General features: G+C 33.9%; 1 protein-coding gene and 1 long non-coding RNA gene across 9 annotated transcripts; one reads left to right on the forward strand and one right to left on the reverse strand.

Annotated features, from left to right (window-relative positions):
- Positions 1-54: 54 nt before the first annotated feature.
- LOC104086160 (uncharacterized) lies at positions 55-5,061 on the forward strand. Of its 7 annotated transcripts, none has more exons than XR_684032.4 (4): positions 55-430; positions 546-3,612; positions 3,722-3,769; positions 4,733-5,061. It is a non-coding gene; the product is annotated as an uncharacterized lncRNA (long non-coding RNA). The 7 variants fall into 7 exon arrangements; XR_001967279.2 differs by lacking the exon at positions 55-430 and having other exon boundaries at positions 437-2,456; positions 2,589-3,612; XR_011411856.1 differs by lacking the exon at positions 55-430 and having other exon boundaries at positions 437-640; positions 2,589-3,612.
- A 5,385-nt stretch (positions 5,062-10,446) lies between these two features.
- LOC104086162 (probable inactive purple acid phosphatase 27) lies at positions 10,447-26,815 on the reverse strand. 2 transcript variants are annotated; one of them, XM_009590358.4, is made up of 12 exons: positions 26,475-26,815; positions 25,366-25,457; positions 19,803-19,878; positions 19,266-19,388; positions 18,453-18,545; positions 18,082-18,211; positions 17,318-17,399; positions 17,093-17,225; positions 13,998-14,203; positions 13,736-13,861; positions 11,907-12,216; positions 10,447-10,995 (listed from the first exon to the last, which is right to left on the reverse strand). In XM_009590358.4, the coding sequence occupies exons 1-12, from the start codon at positions 26,694-26,696 to the stop codon at positions 10,690-10,692; spliced, it is 1,899 nt and encodes a 632-aa protein (XP_009588653.1). In that variant the 5' UTR covers positions 26,697-26,815; the 3' UTR covers positions 10,447-10,689. The 2 variants fall into 2 exon arrangements, with proteins under 2 accessions (XP_009588653.1, XP_009588654.1); XM_009590359.4 differs by lacking the exon at positions 25,366-25,457 and having other exon boundaries at positions 26,475-26,763.
- Positions 26,816-27,634: the final 819 nt, after the last annotated feature.

Here is a 27,634-nt window from a genome sequence, read left to right on the forward strand (position 1 = left end):
AATTAAGCAATGACCAATCATATTAGAATATGTATCTGCAAAATCATCAATATTCTGATGATATGTATTGGTCCAGACTGAAACCAATTCAAGGATTGAAAAGAAAAAAGAAATTGCCATATGCCTGAAAATGTAAAATGTCGAGCCCGTGCTTTACACGGGCTAAATCTATCTAGTGTATTATATAGATAAGGAGAGATGGTCGACCATGGGGCAAAATTATCATTTTTCTCAAAGGAAAAAGTTCTTGTATCTAACTCCATCTCTTCCGACCTTTTTTTATTCCTCATCCTCCATACACGACATGGGTCTAGAAACATCTTCCGACTTCTATCTCTTCTGTTCCAACACATCAGAGTACTTCAGTTCTCTTTCTTCAAACTTTCAACTATAACTTTTTTCATCTTCTTATTTATCTATTAAATTTCAGGTATCATTCTCTCAATCTTTGCTCTCATCTTTTTCTTTCTTTGTTTCTTTTTGATCTGTTTAACTATTTCTAATTTCATGGATGAATTTCCTTGAATTTCGTGTTTTTCAACCAGATGATGAGGAATCACCATTTTAAGGGTTATTCTCCGTCCAATTTCATTGTTGTTGCCTTCTTCTCGCTGATTCGCCTCTATCTCTTCTTCTTATGGTATTGACATTTATTATTCTGCTAACTTAAAAACAAAAGGAATATTTAGTTTTACTCCTAATGCATGTTGTTCTTCCGTTTCTTTACCTTTTTTTCTTTCTTTTTGTATATTTTATATTTTCATGAATTGTGAATCGCGAATATGTTTCCAGGTTCTTCATAACTGCCTCTTTGCACACCTCTCACTCTCCATAGCCGAGGGAAAAAAAAACTGGAACTCATGATAACCCAATTTTAATAAAGCACTAAAATTGGTGTATGGGTTGAGATTGACATAAATTGAATAAATTAAGTCGAATAACTATAGAAAAAAAATTTGTGCATGTGAATTTTTATTGACAGATTTTATTCATCATCTCGTATCTTAGGAAGGGTTAATAAGGCTTAAGATGATTTGGGAACTCTTCTTAGAAGTTGTGTTCGAGCAACATCTGTTTGTTTGAATTTAAATTCGTTTATCTGGCTAGGAATTTAAGGAATAAGGAAGGTATTTTAAAGGGCATGTAATGAGATTGCTTTATATGATGACTCATTATTGTTAGAGGGATTTGAAAGTAAAAGAATGGAGGAGTAACAACTTGTTTGGATGGTTGTTACCCATTGTATCGTATTGTATTGTTATCCTAAAACAATATTTGTTTTGATTGTCTATTTAAAATTGATTGTATCGTATTGTTAAATTCATTGTTCCGGAATAACCAAAAGTTCCATTTTGTGAAACAACCGATTTGGTGTAGTGCGATCGTTTCCTATTTTCATTTCTAATTATGTCCTTACTTATTACTTCATAATTCTATTTTATCATTTAATTTTTTTTTATTTTAACTCCAAATCTCCAACATATTTACCTACTTTGTCTTCTTCCATCTTTTCTAGAGTTGGTTTGCCTCGTTCTTTTTATTATCCAAGTCTCCGTTCAATTCTTTGTCTCTTTTCACCGTTTTAACTTTTTTTGGTGTTTCTAATATTAGTTAACTTTTTTTTTCCAGGTTTTTGCTCTTGTTTCCAAGCTACGTAATTAATGATAAATTAGTAGAAAGAGGTTTTCTTAAATTATTTTTATGTGTAATTCTTGATAAATTTTATTTAAAATAATTGCGGGTATTTTAGTGAACTTATCGGTTACAGTACTGTACGATACAGCCAAATCAACAACAAAAATATTATTTAACAACAACAAACAATATAATCTATTCAAACGTTGTATCCATAAAATAATACAATACAATACAATACAATACAAAATAATACATTATAAAACGATGGGTAACAATGATCCAAACATAGTATAAGTAGTAGAGTACTGAGGATTGATAGAGATTGTATGAACTTGCAACAGTATGCAACAACTTTGAGAAACAGACGAGGGGTGGAAATGTAAGGGCGTGTATAAAAGGAGATCTGAGCCAAGGATGTAACTTAATTTATTTATTTTACTTTTTATTCCCTGTTTGTTGGCATTTGCTAATATAATGTGTATTCAACAATAAAGTATAGTTGTTTGTCTTATTGAGAATTCTGATTATCCCATCTTTAAGCTTAAATGGTCTTATTATCAGTTGATGTGTTCATGTAGCTAGGTACTAAATCAGCATATGCTATCTTCACCTATTCTTTTTTATTGTTTTCCACTTTTATGCAATTTCATTGGAATATTATTTAAGTTTATATTTTGTTTAGATATTTTGACCGAAAGTACAAGTGACATATTGATCTTGCCATCTTGGATACTTGGCTGTCTGATTCACTTGGTTACTTTTTGATAGTTGGTTTGTTCTTTTGTTAGTTCAGCACACGAATGCACATGAGTTATCAGGTTTGTGTATTTATCAAAGGAAAATATTATTGCGTTCCTACATGCACTATGCTTTTACATACATATAGTATGTATAAAAAACATTCTTCCATGATGATTACTTTTAACATTTGTAAATTAAAACTATTATAGAGAACCCCAAAAAGGATTATTTTCAAGGTCATGGAAGCGTACTCAAAGGTCCTCCTCCATCACTTCAAGTGGCAAAGGTTGTGAACTATGTGTCTTGGTACACTTCTTTCTATACCTCAAGGCCTCAACATGTTGTTCTCCACTTCTTTTTTGGGTATAAGTTATTTTCTCCATGTTTATGATTATCATTGTGATTATTGATGGTAAGGCCTAGCAGCTGCATTCAGTTACTTGAATCAACTGCTTACTTTTGTGCTTTTAATATATTTCATCGCTTTCATACTGTACTTACAAGTTTAATGATCAGCTATATTCTTTTAATATTATGGAACATATGGTGACTAAATCTAGCATGCAAAATTTTTTTCTCCTTTTTAGAAAAGATAGTATTCTAATGCATGAAATAACTAGTGATCGAGGAGGTTTTATATTCATATCTGAAAGTTCTAGCTTTGATGTTGCTTATTAAATGTGACTACAAGAGTTTTTTTAATTTTCATTTGGCTAGATAGGTAGGGTGATTTTTGATACAATAGCATGTAGTAGTATTATCTTTCGGAATTAAATACTTCATAAAATTATACTATTGTTAGATATTGAGTTTTATTTGTGAGTTGAAGTACAATAACTCTTTAGCACACTGTATTGTTACCATGAGATATTTTTTGTTCTATGAGTTCATCTACTAAGATTAAGGACAAATAAAACAAGGAATCAAGGATAGTTTTGCATGAGTATTGTAGAGTATATTTGGTAACTGTGACATGGTATAACTTTGTTTGTTTCCTTGATTTATAAGTCTTTGCAAATTACATATAAAAATGCACTTATAAAAAAGTACAGTTTATGCAAAAGCGGTGACAGGAACAAACCAAAAATTTGAGAAAGAAAAATATATATATATATTACCTAGGCTGAGTATCATTTCAAATATAAGGTGTTCTTGCAGATAGAGTAACACAAAATCGTCAATGGTACTTGGCTGAGAAGTTCGTTGATTAACTTTTGATTGGGAAGTAATAGAGTAAGTACCATCTTGAGCTAACTATATCTTGAATAAAATTTTATGTTTGTTTATATCTTCTCCAATATTTCGTGAACTCTAAATTATTTTCATTTATTGACTCTGGTAGAAGCTGATCATTCATCAAAGGGAGATTCAAAAGAACTCCATGACCGAGGTATGTATTGGTTCTTGAGCACTACCAGCTCACTGAATATATTTAAATATAAAAAATGTGCTATATTGCAATTGTCCTGAAGAGTTTGTACTTGAATTAACCCATATACTCAGTTCCCTTTGGATATTTGGCTTATGGAACTTCAGTTTGATACTTTATGTGATAAATACAATAAATAAATCATTTTATCAATGTCGTGAAGCAAAGAAGAAACTTTCGAATTAAAGTCTAAAAAAATTGAGAAAAGCAAAGTGGATCACTTTTTTATATTTCCCTTTTCTTGATGAGCAATCAAAAATTTTTATATTGACAAAGCTCCCACTAAGATAATGTTGGAATAACATAAGAGAAATATTAATATCAGTCCATATTTATTTATGCAGTAATGACAAAAAATGTATCGATATATTTACTTCATATCCGTGTATGTTCTTTATAACGAATGGACTTTTTGTGTTATTTGGTAGTCATATGATTTTAATGTATTTTTTTCTTTAATTGAGGGCAAGTAAATGTATTGACCAACTTTTCTGGACATTATTTGCATTTTATATAGTTGTCGGCATTAGCTTATCAAAGAAAACATAAGGCTTCGAATTTATTTTTCGTTAATTCTTAAGTGGTTAATCTCAAGGATAGGAAGATCCTATATTGTTTTAATAAAAGATTAGATTTCCGATGCATCTTTAGATTGTAGTAATAGTGTCTTGGCAACTTACTTTGTGCCCTCCACTCTAAAGGGCCATAACTCGATTCTTACTCCGAGTAGTTTGTTTACAGATTGGTTTGTGTATATGCTCTCTCTCTCTCTCTCTCACACACACACACAAACATACGCGCATGCATATGCACACACACATGTCTTTATGTCATGATATTTTTCAATTCTTGCTATGGGACATTTATCAGTTAATGTTTTCTATCTCAAAAATGTTTGACTTCTTATTTCTCTTTTCGGAACAGGATAAGAAGTTATGTGAAGAGTACCCAATAGTAGATGTTTCCAGTAAACTATGTTATCTCTTTTGTTCATAGTGCAAATACATTTGGTTGATTACGTAGCATAGGATGGTGGGTAGGGAATGGAGAGCAAATACATTTGGTTGATTACGTAGCTTGAGTTTGATTTTGTATATAAAGGGAGTAGAAGAAAAGGAAATATTTGCTCAGTTTCAATAAGTCTAGGGAGACAATATACATTGTTCTATGTTTGTCACTAGTTTCCAAGGTTAGCATTGTGCTTCGTCTTTGTGAACTTATGTCTATTCTAAATCATTTATAGTTTTTTAGGATCACCATGTGAATGCAAGATTATACACTAACAAAACGACATTAAAATTCAAAATGTTGGGCCATACTCATCTAGTACAAAGATATAGACTAGTTTGTGACAATTCATTCATGTGTTTCTGGTATGTTCTTGCCATCGAGGAAAACAAAACAATGTGTTTCTCATGATGGTATATACTCATTAATATACCATATGTGGTGGGTCCCGTGTTGTGCACGAGCCAATGTTTTCATTTGAAAATCCAAAATTTTATTTGAGTAAAAGTTGAAACTCTAGTATAGTGGCTATTTTCAAAGACAACAGAAAAATTGGACGTTATTTTCGGAGATTTTGCATCTATAGGTCACAATTTAACTTATACTCACTTTAGAAAAAAATTTATAAGTCTACCCACTTTACGATTAATTTCAGACTTATCGGGTCTGAAGTTAAAAAAAATAGTCTGAAGTGAAAAAATTACACTTCAGATGCACTTAAAGGCCAAATAGGTCAGAACTACAACCAATGATTTATGCACTTGAGGCCAATAAGTTTGAAGTAAAAAAATTGCACTCCAGATGCACTTAAGGACAAATAGGTCTGAAGTACAACCAATGGTTTCATGCATTTAAGACCAATAAGTTTGAAGTGACAAAATTGTACTTCAGATGCATTTAAAGGCCAAATAGGTCTGAAGTGCAACCAACGTTTAAACATAATCTGGTTCTTCGAATTTTTATAATCCAGTATATGATCTAATACCTAAATCTAATCCAAATGAGCTCAAATTTGAAAAATAACCTCTAAATATCATCAAGAACAAACTCCAATCATCAATTTGTCAAAACAACAATAAATCTAACGAACCCATTTTTGCAATTAAGAAAATGAAGCAGAAGAAACACTAAGCAATAGTAAAAATAAAGCACCACAATAGCTCACCATTGTAAAACATCATAAACTACCTTAAAGCATGTTCATAAACATCACATAAAATTACGGTCACCCGAATAAAAAGGAGGAGGAGAAAAAGGTCTGAAGTTGTTTAAATTTTGGGTAGTAGATAAAAAAAAAATTTAAAAATGGGTATAGGTTAAATGGGGGCGACCAAATAGGGTGCCCCTACAATTTTTACTATTTCTACTTTCTTATTTTGATTTGTGCTTATATAAACCATTAGTATTCTGGACCCTCTAACACAACTAATCTAAATTCTCAGTCGGGCAAGACCCATTTAAGGGGAAGCACCCCCTACTAGGGTGTACAAACCGAACCGGAAAATCGGATCAAATCGATAAGTCAAACCAAACCGATTAAAAAACCAGACTAAATTTGGTTTGATTTGGTTTGGTATTGAGTAAAAAAATCTGAACCAAGCCGACTATATATATATATATATATATATATATATATATATATATATATATATATATATATATATATATATATATGATTTTATATAGCATTTTCTTTAAAGATATCTAGAAATATTTGGAATTCTCTTACATGATATAATATTTAATAGAATATGAAGTGCTCCATATTTATTAACCTTAAATAATGGGTTGTATGATCACTTTCTTATCAAGTGTTACTGAAATGCATCAATCTTTTTGTTCTTGCATATTCATATGTCAAGATCTATTAAATTTTTATATCTTTTTCGAATTTGAAGTGATTATTACTATTATTTAGGTATCGTATTGATTTTTATGTTTAATTACTAAATTCGATTAACCTTAAAAGTGTACATCAACAAAAAAATTATTGTCACACGACTAAAAAGATAACTATCATGTGTTACTAAGTAAATTCTCCTATAAGAATATTTTAATAGATAATATATTTGTCAATTTTTTTAAATTTTTACTAAACATATATTTACTTATCAAAAGTTTAACAAAGTAAGATTGAAATAATATTTAAGTAACAAAAACCCGAAAAACCCGACAAAATCGAATCAATCCAAACCGATATAATTGGTTTGGTTTGATTTTGATAAAAATCAAACCAACCCGGTCCATTCCCTACCCCCTACTAAGAGTTTTTCCAATTTAGATCTCGAACTCGAAATTTACGATTAAGAGTAAAAAAGATATTATCCATCCCCGCACAACCCTTGATAGTCTATAGAAAAATTTTAAGGAAAGCAGAAGATATAGAGATTATACTATTTTTTATGTTCTGATGTGTGTTTGCTTGTATTCCTTAACATAATACTACTAGTATCAAGTATTTTTTGGGTACTGTTCCTACATGATCTCTCCATTTCCTGGTGAGCAAAAGATCACAGTTTTAATTTTAAGTGTTACAAGAATCAAGATTATATCAAGAAGAACTAGGACCACAGCTTTATATGGAGTAGTTGGTTTCTTTCCATTATTTACTTTGTGAAAGAAAATCTATTAGTTACTCAATATGCCCTTCTTTTTATTTTATTTTAAATCGTATCATACTAAAAGTAAGAAGCTCCTACGTTCAAAGTCTAATTTCGATAATATTTTTTAAAATCTAAGTTACAATTTTGTTTTTTTAAAATCTAAGTTACAATTTTGTCCCTAATAAAACAACTGATCTTTCACAAAATAATTACTCCCTCCGGTCCACAATAAGTGACCAATTTGTCTTTTTATTTTGGTCCAAAATAAGTGTTTATTTATATAATCAAGAAAAAATTCAATTTGTTTTTCCAAAATTATCCTTATGTATGTATCCCTAAAAAGTCTTTTACTCCTCACATTAACTATGCCGCAATATTTAATTAAGAATAATTTAGTTACACTAACTATTTTTATCTAAAATTTTATATTTTCTTAATGGGTGTGCCCAAGGTAAATTGGTAAGTTAAAAGTTCCTTTTTTCCCTAAAAATCTATTGCGGCTATCCTTGGCAAAAGCACTTCACGTTTTCCACAAGTAAGTTTTTGCTATATTATTATGCTTTGCCTAGATGATCTGGACAATTGAAGATTAGTAGAATAATGTATAAGCTATTTAACGTTTTCGCTTCCTTTTATTTATTTCTTCATTATTTTTTGTTTTTCTTAAAATAATTCCCCCCCCCCCCCACCCCTAGCTCCTTTCTTCAGTTGCATGTTTCACTTGAAAGTTTAGAAGCATTATTTTTCTTGTCTTTTTCCTTGTCAAAAATCCATGTACAAAATAGTTAATAATTTATCTGGATTAATAATTTAATTAACCCGTTTAAAAAGTGTATCATTTCACTTATTATTTGGTTAATTTTAATCCCTCTTTTGTTACTACGCGAGTTTAATAGATAAGCCGAAAGTTCCAATTTCTTGAAATATTAGCCTATATAGTGTGTAATGGATGTTAGATTTGCCACATGTTATACTTACACAATTATATAATTTATACTATTCAACTAATATTCTTTTGTCAAATTTATAGATGAAAGGAGTCATAATCTTGAATCAGACAAAGTGTTCTTGTACGTGCAACAATGATATCAATAAAACCCTTTTGATGTTAGTAACTATTAAATATCTCTATCACAAAAGATTACTATTCTTTTTGCAGCTTTACACTATAAAATTGATTATGATATACTAGCCACCCTAAAGAAGACCTATGTTGATCGAATTTCTATACAACTTTTACAAATTACTGCTTTCATTCGTTAACGGCTTCTTGATATGTATGCGGCTGTAAAAATAAAAAGGCTACAATTTCTTAAAGACAAAGGAGAAACTTCTAGACATGAAGTATTTGCAACCATAGCCGATGTTGTTCATATTCAAATGTAATCTACATGTTGAAATATATCAGTAAAAAAATTGTCACGTTGAATATTTGGTAAGACAATCCTACGTAACTAATATTAGTTGTTCATATGATAACTTGGGCCTGCAACAATTAACTTGGAGCTTGTATTTTCATCCCTTAAATTTAGTATAAATCATCTCACACATTCTAATATTATTCATACCATTTTAAAAGGTCTATACTTATTAGGCGGAAATCAAATAGGAAGATCCTACCCTCAAGATAGATTTATAATAATATCTTTTTAACTCTCAGTGAAGATCAATTTGTCCCTGAAGAAAAAAACTTTACATTACATAATTTTGAATAATTTATTACATTTAGAAGTGAGCTGGGTAAATTATAAGTGAAGTAATAGTACTTTTATGCTTCAGACACTCAACTTAAACATTGTAATAATTAAAATTATTTATGAGCAAATGAAGAGACTATCATTACAATCGCGTCATTATATTGAATTAAAAGAAAAACTGAATTAAGTTTCTCAAGTTTATAACTCAAGTTGAAGTATTATAATCGTCCATAAAAGTTTGTCTTTTCCTTTAAGGTGTCCATATGCCCATTTTGACAAGAGTGGATTGCTCTAGTGGTAAGCACCCTCCACTTCCAACCAAGAGGTTGTGAGTTCGAGTCACTCCAAGAGCAAGGTGGGGAGTTCTTGGAGGGAAGGAGCCGAAGGTCTATCGGAAACAACCTCTCTACCCCAGGGTAGGGGTAAGGTCTGCGTAAACACTACCCTCCCCAGACCCCACTAGTGAAATCATACTGGGTTGTTGTTATTGTTGTGTTGTTCACATAAACATGAGAAGGTTGTCTTTGATAATGCATAAAAAAGTTTCAATTTCCTTTTTTTCTTCGTATGATCTCACCATTGTCAAACAATTATAATGCTAATCTTAGTGGCAATAGGACCTGTTGAAGTCAAATACAAGATCAGTCTTAAAAGGTGGTTGTTTGACACTTTGAAGTACTTTCACTTTTAATAATTGAAGCATCACTAATGTCATAGAAGAAATAGTTTTGATGGACTGATGTAGTTGTCTACCTATGTACTTCTAAGGGAGTAGTAATTATTGATCCAACAACTTATTTGAGCAGGTAACATTTTAATCTCACTACTGAGGATGGATTATATTTTTGCTCCTTTCTTTTTTCTTTTAAAAAAGTTCCTTATAAATTCTTTTAGAAATTTGTTTGTTGATTTATTTTATTAAAATTTTTAAAGATGCTTGGAGTGTCCCCTTTATTAAAGGTTACCTATGGGCTATGAGTTATGATATTTCTGGTGGATGACACGATACACAAGATACATACAATTAGGGAATTCATTAGGTTGTGTTCTTCCTTGTATAGTTCTATTGATTTTTAGAAGCTTGCTTCTAAAAAAATAAGGAAAAATCACAAAATGAACAAAGCTCTAAAAATATAATATAATTATGAACTTGTGTTATTTTTCTAACTTTTTAAATCAAAATTAAGGATACACGTGTGGTACACGTGTCCAAAAACTAGTTAAAAGAAAATACTGGTGGTTACATGATTACATCCACTTAAGAGAAGGCTACGAAAGCCACGAGACACAGCAAGGAAAAAAAAAAGTACAAGATTTAAATATTTGGTCGTTTGGCTTGAAAACAAGTTATCTCATGATTAATTGTTCCAGAATTAGTTATTTCGGGTTTGTTATCCCACCCTCCTATAGGGACAAAAATAACACTACAATCCCAGAATTCCGGAATGAATTATACCGCGATTTTATCCCAACCAAGCGTGGAATAAACGCATCTCAAATTTAATCCCGTATTAATTATCTCTCATCCCTAACAAACCCCCTTTACCAACATACACTTGTAGACACGACGAGTTTAATTAGCCAAAGTAGTTGGTTCACAGCCATCATGGACACAAGCTAAGACATCCTTATAGTCTCTTGAGATTGTAAAAGAATCATACACCTTACCATCTCTGCTCTTCTTGTACTCAAAGAGAAGGGAAGATTGGTTAAATGCTGTAAGTTTGACAAACCCCCAATCATAATCTTTGAACACGCTCCATGTAGTGTTAATGGCGGTAAATTTATTCAAATGGCTTCCTCCTCCCCCAACAACAACATGAATTGTTCCTTTCACTACGCCCGAGTAGTGTGATGTCTCCTTGTTCACACATTGATTCTGTTCATACAACAATTTGAAATGAATGATTGTTCAAGCATCTAAGTGAAATAACAGTATCATTTCATTACAACAAGTGCGACGCAATCCCAAGCAAGTTGGGTTGGCTATAAGAATCCTCATTGTACATGTTGCTCTATAATTCAAGCCCCCCTCCTTCAAATATCATTTCACCAAGTAAAATAACAACACCATATCACAATGGCTGCAGAATTTACTACTTCTTAAGGTTGAAGGGTTGCCCATGTTTAGTAGGAATAGGTTTATGATTTCAACCAAAAGGCCAACCAAAACCTAGATGTGGTTATACAAACTCATTATTTCAAATATCTCAAGTTAAAACAAGCAATTTGGATAAAAGAGAAGTTCTAGTGACAGCATAACCACTTTTATTATCACTTCCGGTACTGGTAGGGGCAATTGCCATGTTATTAACGGATCGAAAGTTTAATACAACCTTTTCTGATCCCGCTGGAGGGGGAGACCCCATATTATACTAGCATCTCTTCGGTCATCCAGAGGTATATATTTCCATTCTGCCTGGACCCAGTATCATAAGTCGTATCATTTCAAATTTTTCGGGAAAACTGGTTTTCGGGGTATGAGGGTATCTAGGCATGGTTTATGCCCATACTTACTACACATGAAATACTAAGAATCATGAAAACAATTACAACTACGTGAACTTTAGCATCAACTATACACTAACGACAATCACCGAGGAATGCCAAAAGGAGAAAAGAGAAAGATGAAACTCTAGTATATCTAGTGAACAGAAGAGACCAAAATGAGTAGTGAATTTCAGTGACTACTTGAATTAAGTTAGCAATAACAAAAATGTGTAAAATCAAGTAGAGTAAGAAATTGTGGAGAAGGGTGAAATTACATATGTTTAGAAATATAGAGCATACCTGGTAAATTTGGCAAACTCTTTCATAGTTATGGACGTGCCCATAAAATGCCATATCAACCTTATATTTTTGCCAGAGTTTCTGCAAGTGCTCCCTTCCCATGGGCTCTTCAAATGAGCCTTCCTTAGCATACCAATCATTAGAAGAGTAACCAAGAACACGATGAGCAGCAAAAATCAACCAAGGCTGTTTATGTCTATTGGCTGATGCAAAGCATTTCTCAATGAACTTATATTGTTCAGATCCCTCTCTCCAGTCATGCTCAGTGTCTGCTACACAGAAGTGAAACATGCCATAATCTGCTGCATACCTGTCAAAAAGATCACCATGTTAAAAACGACATGTTCATTAAGTTAAACAGCAGTTCACAAAGAGGGGGGGAGGAAGCACTGTGACAGAAACACACGAACACTATAATATTGGAATGAGATGAGCTTAAACGGAGTGACATGGATAGTGAGGATTCATATAGCCGATCTCAACTTGCTGAGGCATGCTAGTTATTGTAGTGTGACAGAAACACTGAAAAGTAGCATGACACACAAGTTCAAATGAAGGCAGCATACTTCCCAAGGACGAGCGCAGAAATATAGTAGGATTTTAACTTGTAAACTAAAAAGATCAATTCGGCAAGATAACCCTCTACAGATTTAATATTCAAAGTTAAAGTAGTAATAATGCTGGTGAGGGCAGTCCATATGGTATGGTGTTCTGGTGCCTGTTGATACGATCTGCCGTTACAAACTTTAGGTGATTTTGAAGCCTAAAAAAGAACCTCCATGAAGATTCTACACTGCCTTTCGATGATGGCATATCAGATTTAATTTAGAAACAAAGTCTCTAACAAATGGAGAAGATAATGATGTTTCTCAACTATACAATGGTATCTTATGGACCTCTTGCGGTTGCTGTCAAAGATGACAAGCAAAGACAAGTGCCAAGATCTATCGGAGCTTTAAGGACAAGTGTAATTAAAGTGCACAAAGGAGCAAATCAAGAAAATGAATACAGAGAAATTCTCAAAGAACTACAATTAAGTGAATCATGTCAATCAAGTTCAAAAACCATATTAATTTCCAATCCACATGCAAAAGATGTGAGTTTAAATTTCTATGTTCAATTATTAATCACAATATTCATTTAAAATGTTTCTTTAACAATTAATACATGAATTTTCCAGTCTTTATTCACTATAGAGTGCCACCAATTTCAAGACAGAACCCATGGGGATGGGGTGTATCCTTTATCGCAATGACTACTGAAGCATCATTTAAGTATGGCGAAGTGCTTAGCCTGCATTTTACTTAACTTCAGGACTTAAGTGTACCTCAAGCGAAATTTTAACAACATTGACATCTGGTTATCTCGCATTATGCACCCAAGAAGTTCTCCCAAGGGTCCCCTTATACATATGATAAACATGAAGTTCAAAACTGTATTACTCCTGCCGTCCCAATTTATATGAAGGTGTTTGACTGGACACGGAGTTTAAGAAATAATAGAAGATTATTGAAACTTGTGTCTAAAAAAACCATAGAAATTTGTATAACTAAAAATCATCTAATTAAGGATAAAAAAGAAAATTTAAAGTTGACTTGTTACAAAATATAGAAAGGTGTCATTCTTTTTGGGACCGACTAAAAAGGAAAGAGTGTCAAATAAATTGGGATGAAGGTAGTAGTATCTATCTGTTGATTTTTAAAGTTGCTTTTTTCCCCTTACCCAATGCTCTTATAATCATTACACATATTATCATCACTTGCAATGTGTGTTTTCAGAAGATCTTATGTTGTCATACTTTGCTGCATTGAAGTACATGAATCACATACCAGAACTTAGCTCTATTTTCTGCTGGAACATAGTATAATGTTTCAGCTGGTACACCACATTCTCCACCTGAGTCACGACCATTGTATATTGATCCACTGTTCTCCCAAGTTCTTTCATGATTACCACTGCAAAACAAATTCTCTTTGCAGACAGTTAGAAGAACAATAACTATATCTTCCAAAAGAGGCACGAAAACGAAAAACATGAAATATGTGAAATACAATATCAAAAACATGATTGCATTCTTGATGATGAACAGACCTGGCAATCATGAAGGGCACTTTCGATGTTATTGGTTCCACCTGAGCTGTAAATTGGTCCCACTGTGAAAGATAGCCATTCGCATAGGGGAGATCTCCAATAAGGAAAACTATGTCAATGTTATCAAGGTCATTAATAAGGGTGTCAGTTGTCATAAGTGAGCCAGGCTGATAATTAGCATATTCGTTTGAACCATCGCACTCTTGCTGAAACAACAAAAAGAATTAAACGAAATGTTATGAATTCAGTGGAGACAAAGCATTTTAAAGGTTTACACTAAGTTGAATTATCATAAGGTAAGAACAAGGAAGCTTGGCAAATAGACTTAGATGCTATTATGCTAATGCAAGAATTGAAATATAAATTTAGATGCTAGTGGATGAATCCTGTCTAAGAAAATGAGAGTTTTTCAGTTACGATGGTCCATTCACTCCAAGGTGCTATCTTAGCTAGAGCTCATGCACGTCCAAATGATAACTTGCACGTATCTTCTGTCCTCACTTTTTAAGTTTACTCGTGCTGCTACAGTTGTATCGAATATCAATTTTGCACCTTAGTTTGTTCCTCTTCATTTTTGCGTTCAACGACCTAAATCTTTCTTACCTCTTTTGTTTGATAAGACCAATTAATTTCTCACAGTAGCCAAACTTCTCAAATTTTGGATAAACAACAACAAACCAGTATAATCCCACAAGTGAGGTAAATTTTGGATGATAAATTTAATTTTAATTGTATGATTTATCTACATGTCTCACCTTCCCATAAAATCAAACATGGTACGGCTATATACTTTTTTTTCTTTTCCATTACTGAAACTCATAGTGACGAATTTTTATGCATCATGTTTGCTGTTTCTTATATGGGAAAATGTAATAACCCGACCTTTCAGTTTTAGTAAATGCGTCCCATCGAGTGTTTTTACACTTTATATAAGTTGAAATTGAGTTTTCAGACTTTCTGGAATGGTTTGGTTGGGACTCGAGGGGACTCGGGTGTTTTGGTATCATGGGAGCAAGATTGGAACCGTTTACGGAAAGAAGACGACCGTAGTCGCAGATATCCTATCTTCAAACAATAATATCTCCCAAATGTAGAATGAGTTGTGCGCGGTACAATATATCAAATTAAAGCCATTGATGTCTAGCTTCCAGAACTTCAAACCATTCGTCATTCTGATATTCCTGCAAAACCTTATGAGCATTTTACTGAAGGCTGTCAAGTCTGAGCACAGCGACACACCTGCAACCGCACAAGGATCCAGGTGCGTTTTTTAGTGTGGCGCTCGGGTTATTCTAAGGTCCTATAGCTATATAAACTCAAGGGGTTTCGGAAGAAAGAAATTTTATTGTTTTGGCACAATTTTAGGAGTGTTTTTGAGAGCTAAGGACAACCCCAAGCCCTAAGACCACCAAGGTAAGTATTCCATGACATTTTCGAGTCAATTCCATTGAATTAGGAAGAGATGATAACGCTGTAAACCTTGAATCATGACAGATTCTCCTTGAGAAAGTCTCAAGAATTTCAAGCTTTGAGCTCTTGGATTAAAGCCACGGAAGAGGTAATCTTTATACTCCAAATCTGTTATGGGACATTGTTAAACACTGTAGTAAGGTTTACAACAGATTATACCTATCAATTAACGGGTAGAACACAAATTAAAGAGAGGAATTGTTACTAAAATTTGATTTTGATTAGCATTTTGGAATCCTCTCGCAGCCATGGGCAGGGAATTCTTACCCGTTGACCAGAGTCGATTTTTTAGGTCAACCTTTGACCATGAGTTTAACTTGTGCTAAAAATTAACTGGATGTTCACCTAAGGGGTTTAGACCATTTTAAACCCATTTTTGTGGACCTCGTAGAATAATTCTGGTTCATTGGAAAGCGTGCTAAAATTGAGAATTTGAAGTAACTAAGACTTTAAGCTTTGATGTTTGCTTTTCAAAGCCCGTTTTGAAATATATTTTGTCCACCTGGTCCATGCATTCGAACAAGCGTGTGATTGGCAGAATCGGTGGCCAGCTGCGTATACTTTATTTTTTCAAGTGTACTCAAATTCTTATGATAAAATATTTTGTAGTGTGGCATGGTTGTGTCCAGGGCGTTGGGGCGTTTGATATCATTCCTTTGTTGCCGTGATATATATATTAGGGGCATGCATACGCTGTCGTAATATGTTAGGGGACTATATATGCTGATGCAGTACGCTTTTGGGGCGTTGTGTATGCTGATGTGGACTCGTCAGGATGTTTAGTTAATTTACTTCACTGCTGTTTATGACAAGTCCTTTGTGTGGATTGTGTTGATATGCGGTGTACTCTTGTTGGTTAATTCTCATTAACTCTGTTGGTATATATATTGTGTTGTGATATAATTGTTGTGCTTATTATATCATGCTTGATGTTGTTGTGTTTGTATTTTCTAATACTTGTTCCAGGGTATTCACAGTCGCGGATCTTACTGGGTTATATTTGCATATAACTCACTCCTTATCTGCATGTTCATGCAAATATTATTGCTGGTTATGAAGCTAGTGCTCACGAGTTTGCTAGAGTTGATCTTGTTGCTGAGGTGAGCCGCCACTTTGTCCATGGAGGCTACCGTTCTAAATAATTGTTTTTATATATTTGTGTTTTTCTTGGGTCTATCGGAAACAGTCTCTCTGCTCTTCCAGGATAGGGCTAAGGCTACGTACATCCTACCCTCCCCAAACCCCACTTGTGGGTGGGTGGTTGTTGTTGTATTTATGTTCTTTTTGCACATCTATCATAAACATGACTAACTCTATATAGATGCTCCATGGTCTAGTGTGGGATATGGGCTACAATGTTATTCGCTTTAGATTCGCTATTTAATTTTCATAATTAATTAATGGATTTATTTGGAATATTTATTTGCCTTGTAAAACGTTGTGAATGAATGGTTAAGTAAATGGAAACCTGGTTCGCTTGGCGGGTCGTGTTAGCAAGGTGCTAGTCACGGCTAGGGGGTAGTTAGGAACGTGACATAAGCCACATTCTTCAAATTTTAGAAACTAAGATAAAGGAAAAAAAGATATGTATTGTGTTAGAAAAACAAATAATATTACTAGATTACCTTGCCCATGTCTCCAAATATCACAACGCGTTGCAGTGACTCTTGTCCTGGAAATGGAGGAGATTTAAATGAATATTTCTTGCTCCAAACAATTGAACCATCGGTTAACAAGTGACCCAACTTGTATGTGTACCTGAAATTTCACAAAAAAGAGCTCAAAAGGGATGTACATGTCAATGATGAAGTAACTTGCTGCTAGAAAAATGAACCACTAGAATAACTTACACCACATTTGGCCACAAATCCTTCAGGAAACTAGTATGTATGAATCCAGGATCACGCCATCCCACAGTTCTAGCAGGTGGTCCTACAAACGCATTCATAAAAATATTCAGTATGTAATGCAAAATAAATACATAATACTAAGACAAGCACTCTTGAATCAATTCAAAAAATTTCTCTATTATGCCCCTATACTTTATATGAGTGAAAGGACCCTGATTCCATTTGACCCCTTGAATGAGGAATGAAAACAATTAATCGTACAGAACCATAACATGTTTTTGTCAAAAAGTGTCAAAACAAACTTGATCGCCTAGGATTTGAAGATAGGTGCAGACTGAGTTCTAATAGTAGTGCAAGCAAAGAACAGAGGAGTTCAACTTTCGTTTGTGGCAATGAGAGCATAACAGAGGTAAAGGAATAAGCTAGAAGTATGAGAGAAAATATAGGGAGGTCTATTTTGCAGATGTGCCCGATAGAGTGGCTAAGGTTTGTGAAAACCTTTGACCATCTATTAACATGTAAAAAATGACATCATCTTTTGTAAAAGGAGACCTTCAACAACCAGACTAGGATCCAAGATACCACGGCACTGTCTACTCCTTTGTGACAATGGGTCTGAACTTAGTATAACATATATACATAAAAATATGCACCGCCTATGATCCCCACCCCCACCAAGAAAGAGCATGGTGTGCATGCGCATGACAGTTTGCATATAATAGTTATCATTGATCAAAACAGTTGTTAAATAAAAGTCCTCATACCACACATGCTGTTCCGATGAAATGTCAGTGTCCCTGCTGGGGAGCGTTGTTGAGCTTGGCCCTTCCAACCCCATTCGACGAATGGAACAGCCTCATCTATATTGTAACCACTTGTCCAAGTAACAGTCATCTAGAGAAAGCCATAAGTTAATTGCATGGTTTGATACGACCGCTGGATAGGATGCTTAACAATTTAGCATGAATTCTCCAATTTAAGGAACCAATGAATCAACCCCCTTGACACACTACTACATTTAATCTTGGTACTGAAGTCGTTATAACATAGGCTAATAAAGCACAGGCAGGCATATCTTAAGGAAAAAAGAACAAGCTGAAAATAATCATAGATGCATAACAAAAGAAAAACTTACTATATCCCATGATTTCCCAAGAGCAAGACGCGGATAAAGGGGTGCTTTCGGATTGGCAAATGCAATGTAATTTGAGATGGCTATCAACTTGGGCTGTAACATACATGAATCTATTAGTGCATATCCAAGTCTCATAAAAAATTCGTTTTTAAAACATAGGACAAAGAGACACCATAATGATCATTGGCATGAAGTAAAATATCTTAAAATATAGTACTTGCACCAATTTGGAGAAGCTGAAGTAATTAATTTAGACAAATACAGTTTGAGTTTCACTGCAATGTCCAATTTATAGTCATTCTAGATTTGTTCAAGCTACTTCGGAATTGAAAGATTTGGTTTTCTAAAAGGAAAAACCCAGTTTAACTTCTATATCCTGACAGTGAAAATTTTTAAACACTATCGGGTCATTTAAAAGATAATTTCAGGTAACTACCCCTAAAAAAATGGAATTAATAACCTGAAAAATAAGACAACTAACTTTCAATAGCAGGTTAAATTGTACTGATAGTGTACCACTTCATTCTATTTGTCAGTTGATATAAGTTAAATCCGAAAACTAATAAGGGAAAATACCTTGCTCAACTACAACTTTCGGTTATTTATAAAGGTTAAAGTTAATATACAAAAGCTTCAAGTAAAGTCAACATATTTCCATCACATTCAGTAGCGTTTTCCTGTTTTGAAACAAATAGCAAGAGAGCACTATTACATTATTCAGAAATTCAAATGACAACACATACAATAACAAAATCAATTTCAGTAAATAAAATATTACTCATCATAATTTGCAGAATATGGAAATATAATTACATTTGACAAACCCCCAGAGAATAAGGCAAATGAGAAATCCCCACGCTGGTTAATTATCCGGAAATTCAGTGAAGTTTTCCCTGTCTTTGTGTACTTGTCATTGCTGTAATTTGCAAATTTGAACTGAAAAAGAACAAAGAAAATCAAATAGACCTACATAAAAACTTTCTTTTTGTTGCTGAGACAGAAAATATTTCAAGTAACCTATCCATTAATAGAATGCCCTTGTCGCATAATTTATCATTTTATAAAATATTTGACAGGACACATAATTTATGATGTATACATATTAATGTTATTAAAAGAAAAAAAAGTGAAGTTGATAAGTCATGTGAAAGTATAAACTTTGGTGTTGTGAAAATTGTATAAATATAAAATAGTATCAAACATTTTGGAATGTAATAAAATGATAAGTGTTGTATAAATTGTAAGAGATTGGCTAATATAGAATCTACGTTAATTTGAGACCAGGGAATAAAAATGTATCCAGACTCTTGGGAAGTCCATCAACATGGAACTCCAAGTTGTTAGACATACCTTTAAGGGGGCAGTACAGATAAATGGAGCTCCAGATTGTTGTTCTTTGATGGTTTGTGGAGGACAAATGGATTCACTGCAATTGAATCATTTACATGTTAGATTAACCCAAAAAAACAATGAGCTAGAGTAAACCTTCCCACCAAAGCAAATCGGTAGAACACCTTTATGACTAACCGGTAGATTAGATATTTAAGTTACATGAAAAGTAAATATGAACACTGTTAATTATTTTGGATGGGATGGAAAAGAAAGTGCGTGATAGATAACTCCCAAAAGGCTAGCAGAACCCAAAAAAAAGTAAATTGATTAAGCTAAGAAGTAAAAGACAAGGATGGAACAACTATGGCCAACTACGCTACTTCCCGCAATCTGCATGGAGCCAACAGCTGGAGAGGACAATGACAAATTCTCCATTTCATCTTGTCAAAGATGCTCCATTATATGGAAAAAAAATACTCCATTGTATCATGAACTGCAAGTTAAGCTAAGCTCTATCCCATTTAAATGGTGGTGGACAAAGTTCATTGTTATATATGGTGGATAAGTCAAGATAATAGATTCATCTCAGATGGCAAAACATTTCAAAATCAAGAATTCTTGTCTTCTTCTTTTTTCAGTTCAGAATTCGTTGGAATTGACACTTTAGATCCAGATAAATTGATTTTGTTCGTATCCCACCTTTCTTCCAAAAAAGGAAAGAGAAGGATAAGGATCTTCTTCGGCGGATCCCTCGTGTTTCTGTTTGGTCCCTTTCAATTCAAAGCAGTTTCTAAGGCCTGGTGGGATCTATACTCATCCAAGGCAGCTCGATTTATATCTTCGCAAAAAACTTCAGCACCTCAAGGTTAAGTTGAAAGATTGGAATTTGAACACCTTTGGAGGGTTTGAGAAAAAGAGATCGGAGATTCTAAGGACAATGCAAACCCTAGACACAAATGCCGAGAACGGAGACCTAAGATAGATGAGATGATTTTGAAAATTGGTCTTCATTTGGAAATGGAAGAAATAGCCAAATTTGGATACACTACGAAGATTAAAAATACTAACTTTTTTCACAAGATGGCTAATGCACACAAGTGATACAATCACATTGAAAAGTTGGAGGCAAATGGCACTATCTTAGAAGAGGAGGAACAAATCTGCAACGAGATTCTGAGGCTTATCAAGGACTCTGCTGATGATGCACGATGGAGACCTTCCAGGAATGTGGATGCAATGGGGATAAAGCACCCAGCCCAGATGGACTTACCATGGAATTCTACAAAAGATGTTGGGCCATTATCAAAAAGGATCTTACCAATGCAATAAACCGCTTACGTTCTCATGTAGTTTTGTGCAAAGTCTAAATGCATCATATATTGCTCTTATTCCATGGAAAGATGGTGCTAAGGAGTTGAAGGATTACAGGCTGATTAGTTAAATCGGAAGCTTTACAAGGTGCTGTCCAAACTTCTTGCAAATAGGCTCAAGACTGTAATGACAAAGTTGGTTTCATTGGCTTTCGCAAGTGGAAGAAAGATTGTAGAAGCATCACTCATTGCAAATAAGTGCCTTGACTCCAGACTAAGACAAAGGAAAGCAGGAATTATGTGCAAATTGGTTATAGAGAAGGCTTTAGATAATGTGCATTGGACATTCCTTACTGATATGTTGAAATCCATGGGCTTTGGCGATAAATGGATAAAGTGGATCTCTTTTTGCATGTCAACAATGAAGTTTATTATTTATTATAAATGGTTTCCGGAAAGGTTTCTTTGCAACACTAGAAGGGTTTAATTGGGTCTTCCCTTTCCGTTTTAAACTGGTTATGGAGGGCTTGAGTACAACGATGGCAACAACAGAGGCTCATGGCCGCATTAAGGGTTTTAACCTAGTGTGAGAAATTAAGGGAACTTGCGTCTGACACATCTTCTCTATGCGGATGACTCTTTATTCAAGAAAACAAATACTTTATCTCCAAATGATTCTCTTGTTCTTTGAACTTGTGTCTAGCCTCCATATAAAGAGTGTTCTGTATCCTGTGAATGAGGTGCCCAACATAGAGGAGATTGCTGAAATTTTCGGATGCCGACAGACCCAGTATTTTGGCCTTCCATTAGGAGCTAAATCTAAGCTACTGCAATCTGGGATGATATCTTGGCAAAATGTGAAAAGAAGTTATGTTGGAAAAGGACATACCTCTCTTTTGGTGGAAGACTAATGTTATTAACAATTTGTGAACTTTGCCTGCTTCAATGGCTCACAAATTGGACAAAATGCAAAAGGAATTCTTGTGGCAAGGAAATAGGGAGAACAAGACCTTTGACTTGGTTAATTGGGGAGTGGTTACAACAGAGAAAAGGCAGGGAAATAGGGATGGCAATGGGGCAGGGCAAGGCAGAGCCTTAACACGGCATGGCAGGGGAATACCTAAATGGGGCAGGGTAGGACAGCGCGGGTCAAAACACATTTTAAGAAAATTTTAAATGGGGCAGGGCAGTTTTAGCTGCAAAACTCAAAAACAAACTGAAAGAACCTCTTGTTTCTATAAATACGAACTTCGAACCAGGGTCTGTACTATGCAAAATGAATTGCGTAATGGGCGAAGTATCATTAACTTCTTAGTTTGCTATCATTTTTTCTTTTTCTTTTTTTAATTATTTATTTGCATTTTAGTTTAATACAGGCTTACATGTTTTACTAATGCTTCAAATTAAAGTTCCAAGAACGGATAATTATCTGGTAAGGTAAGAGTCTCTCTTTACTAAAGTATCTTTTCTTCTCCATGCAGGTCTTTGAAATGATATACTACAATATTTTAGACCAAAAAAGAAGATAATATTGCAATATCTTCTTTTCCAATTTATATTTTGGCATTTATCACAGTAAACTTCCCTGAACATTTATTAAGTCAACCTAATATTTTCTTCGGAGGGAGCAAGAACAGTTCTTTTGACCAACGTACTCTATTTTTATATTTAATTTTTTTTTAAAATGGTAAGGTATTATACATATCAAAAAATCAGCACTAAGAGAGTGTTATGGTTACATCCCAGAAAATAACTAAAAAAAAAGAAAAAGAAAACCCTCTGTGTCTATACAAAAGAGACTATGAATTCTAGTAGGGTTTCACTATCATCTATCCAATCCTGTTTACACCAGAAAGATATCAACAAATGCAGTCTGATTTGATCTTCAAGAATGAATTCTCATGTCCTTCAAAGCATCTCCTATTCCTTTCTTTCCATATGCACCACCAAATAGCTGCTGGTATTGTATTCCAATCCTTTTTCATTTGCTTTGACATTCCTTTTCTATTCCAGCATGACAGTAACTCAGCAGTCATGCTTGGCATCACCCATTTAATTCCCAAAATGTTCAAAAATAATTGCCACAATTGTGTGGCAGCTCTGCAGTGTAAGAATAGATGATTGATAGTTTTTGTCTCCTCTTTACATATGTAGCACCTGTTAACTAATTGGAATCCCCTTCTTTGTAAGTTGTCCTGAGCTAAACAGGACTTCTTAGCCACCAACCATTCAAAACAACTAACTTTCATAGGAGCTTTAGACTTTCAGATTTGCTTCCAGGGACCAATAAAAAACTGATTTACTTCTTTCATTAAGATGTTGTAAAATGTCTTGGATTTTTATATTTAATTATTTGTATAATCCCGAGTAAATATAAATCTTATGAGGTACAAGCTTTATTTTTCCTTTAGTAAAATTTATAATTTGTTTGTTTATTAAAGTTCTCTTCTGTTAAATAGTTATCAGATTTTAAAGGTTATTAAATTTTATTGGCATTGTTTTCTTTCACTTTTCCCACCGTAAAATTGATATTTATATTTTGGACTAATAGACAGTCTATGCTCACTTCTACTGCAACTGCATAACTCCCCATCCTTAATGCCAAGACCTATTCTCTATCCTGGAAATGGGATGCCAGAGCAAGCTATCATCTACATTTTTTACAGCATTTTGTTGCAGCTAATCTTCAATATACTACTTTTAACAATTAAAAAGGACATAAAAGCACATATACTGAATCGCGAAGTAGAGACTTAGAGCATTACACCTTTTCTTCGCTCAATTCCATGCCGCAAAACGTAATATTCAGAAATTAAATATAGAAAATGGAGAAATGAACCTTTGAGAAACTGGGCTTTTGATTTCCTTGAAGGACCACCACCATTAAACGACATCACTGGACGGCCAGCATCAACAAAATAACCAATCGCGGAGTTCACTCCAAATAGTATCACCCAATTCCATTAACGCCGCCGACCCGAGCAACTCCGACGACATATTTTCGGATTTTGGAGTGTGTTTGTCTAGGTTGTTTGGCCAAGCTTCGAGAACCGTTTTTTTTTTTTTTGTTCAAAAGTGATTTTATAAAAAGTGTTTTTTTAACTTATAATTTAAGCTTTATTAATTAATTTGAATTGTATTTATGAGCAGTAATTATTGTTTGATCATACTTTTAAAAATTATATTTTTTTCAAAAGTACTTCTAAAAAAGCGTTCCTCTCATTTCCTAGCTCTATGTATAATTAAAGAAAATTAAATATATAAAATAATAACAATAATAATAAACTCAGTAAATTTCGATAGTATGTATGCATATCTTACCCCGAACTTAGGAGTGCAGAGAGTTTGTTTCCGAACCCTCGGCTAAAGTGGCAACATGTGGTAACAACAACAATAGGATATTAAGAAAATTGAAGCGAAAGAATGCGGTCAAACAGTACTTAGTACCAGCAATCCAAGAGTAGAGAGATACTATGCTAACACTAATCGTGCCGATCTCAAAAAGAAAAAGAAAAACGTTCAAATGCCTTCTAACCTTCTACCTTAATTCTCGACATCTACACCCTTTTATCAAAGGTCACGTCCTTGGTAAGTTCCAGCTGCGTTATGTCCTGCCTAATCACCTCCCCCAATACTTATTTGGCCTACCTCTACCTTTACTCATACCCACCTAGGCCAACCCCTCACACCTCCTCCGAATCGGGTCATCTGTACTTCTCCTCTTCACATGTCCCGAACCATCTTAGTCTCGCCACCCGCATCTTATCCTCCACGGGAGTCACTCTCACCTTTTCTCGAATAACTTAATTCCTAATCTTATCTAACCTGATCTGCTCGCATATCCATCTCAACATTCTCATTTTAGTTACTTTCATCTTCTGAACATGAGAGTTCTTGACCGACCAATATTTCGCCCGATATAATATAGTCGGTCTAACCACCACTTTGTAAAACTTACTTTTAAGTGGCACATTCTTATTATAAAAGACACCGAAAGTCAGCCTCCATTTTATTTACCCTGCTCTAATACTATGTGTGATATCCTCATCAATCTCCCAATTTCCCTTTATTACTGACCCAAGGTATTTAAACTATCTCTTGAAAATAACCCTATGCATCAAGCCTCACGTCCATGTTCGCTTCCTAGGTTACGTCGCTAAACTTACACTCAAACAAAATTAAATATATTTAAGTATGAATTATATGGATTTTATGAAATTATCTATAAGTTTTAAAAGTATTGGAGTTTCTAAAGGGCTTAAGACATTTACTTGAACTTTGCAGGAGAAAATACTCCAACCCAATCATCATTTGTAGGCTCTTCATTCTGAAGGTTTACTATGACCCATTCAACATCTTCACCCTATCATACCAAAATTTACAAATTATAATTCCAATGACAAAAAAGGAAAAATAAGAGGCAGAGAAAGAGACAAACCTATAGAATATATTTGGTTGGTACAAGTTAGAGGAAAAGAGCATAAATCAACGAAATTTATTTATTTTTCCTTGAAGAAACAAAGGGAAATAATGATTTTATTTCATTCCTTTCTCCATTCTCCACCTTTTATTTTTTCCCTTCCCTTCTCTCTTTTGTTCCCCTTTTTAAAAACAATTATAGCGTAAAGTAATTTTGCTTTTAAAAGGTATTACTAATATTTGTGTATATATGGGTAAGAACATTATCAAGAGTCGAGAGTCACACACACACGGTTATATAGCAGTGACATCTTGTCCAATATTTTTTGCCGAATATCTAGTGCCATTATTGAAAGAAATTTTTATGCAGTTTGAAAAGCTTATCTTACTTAGAAAAAAAAAAAAAATTTACAATTATAATAATGAAATACAGATTTATAATTCTCAGCATAAACTAACACTGTGTAAATCCTTCGAAAACTTGGAAGGTATTAACTTTTAAGAAACAAAAGGCAGATTTAGCTCTACACCCAATCAAAATGGAAGTCAAACACCATTAAAAAATTCCTAGTTGCTCGTTGACAATGAAATGTACAAAGCATCATATTCACGCAGTATTTACCCTAATTCTAATTGCTAGTATTAGTGGCTGGTTTCACGTTTCGAACATGTGATCTATAAGTCACACAAAAATAACTTTATAATTGCTCTAATACTTCCGTTCCTTGTTGAATAAGACTAAAAATTAAAATTGGATTTTTTTTTTCTCACATCTGGAATAGTTTCTCCATCTTATTATATATACATTTTATTTCTTTTGGTATAAATATTTCAAGGCAGAAATAACTTGTTCAATTGAATACATAGAATCGTCCTAAATCCGTCTCTGACTGGACAGAAAAGTAGAAAAGAAGAAAACAAGAAGATGTTGAGATGCAGAATATCAGTGTATAAATGTTACCTTAGAGCCAAGAAGAGTAGGTCCATCAACTCTAATGGAGGCAGATTGACGAAGAGCAACAACAGTTTTGTGGATTTGAATTCTTGATAATGGCTGTTCCCCTTGGATGTGATTATGTTCATGTTGTCCCAAACGAATATATTCTTGAACAGAAACAGCACTATTTATCAAAGTCAACACAACACCTAAAACACAAAATAACAAGTATAATTGGTTCCTCATTATTTTTCTCTCCCTCCTCTTTCTTTTGTTAGAGAAGGCGAGTCTGGATTTAGTGTGTGAAATATTTGGATCTTATACATAAATAATAAGAGATTAGCTTATATATCTCTATATTTACACTATCTTATCTACTACATATGTATAAGAAGGGTTTAATATATATGTATACTCAGATCATGTAGAAAGATAGCAAGATTAGTGATACTTATATCACTATAGATAGATATATTATAAGAAAAAAAATGTAGAAAGATAGTTTAATAATTATTTATGTTGTCAGCGTATTTAACTTAAACTTAAGAAAGGGAGCGGGAATATTAGATCACATCAATATTTAATCAATATTTAAACAGATTTAAGTTATATAAATTAATTATGTAAAAAAAAATTACAACCATCAGTTTAATTTAATCAGCTGTAATATATTATACTCTATGTTTTAAGTTATTATATACAAAAATACATGTTGTTATAAATAAAGTCAACCCTATAATATAAATATCAATGCACAAAACATAAGGCCCCGATTTAAACACCTAACCAGACACGAGGTCTGTCATGGGCGGCTTTCCAGCCATGCCCCATGATCCCTTGGACGCGCCCCGTGGCGTCCTGGCCAGCCTCCCAACGCCCGTCGCCACGGTCGGCCCCGTGGTCTCGGCAGCTCCAAGTGACAAGCGCGCATGTGCCTCTGTCGCCCCACCGATAGCCATCGCCAGCGCCCAGCCACAGGCAAAAGCCGACAGCGCCGCGCGCGCAGACAATGCCGCGCGCGCAGACCCTGATGCTAAAGACAAAGTTGCTGCCAACGGACTTGCTGCTGCTTTGTAGAAGACTAAGTCCTTTTCATTGTAAATATAGAGTAGTTTTGCTGCATTTTCTTTAAGTGTGATTTTCCAGCTTTCATAGGTCTAGTCATGTAACTTTGGTTTATTTTT

The sequence above is a fragment of the Nicotiana tomentosiformis genome, chromosome 11 (genome assembly GCF_000390325.3).
Source record: "Nicotiana tomentosiformis chromosome 11, ASM39032v3, whole genome shotgun sequence".
NCBI lineage: Eukaryota > Viridiplantae > Streptophyta > Magnoliopsida > Solanales > Solanaceae > Nicotiana > Nicotiana tomentosiformis.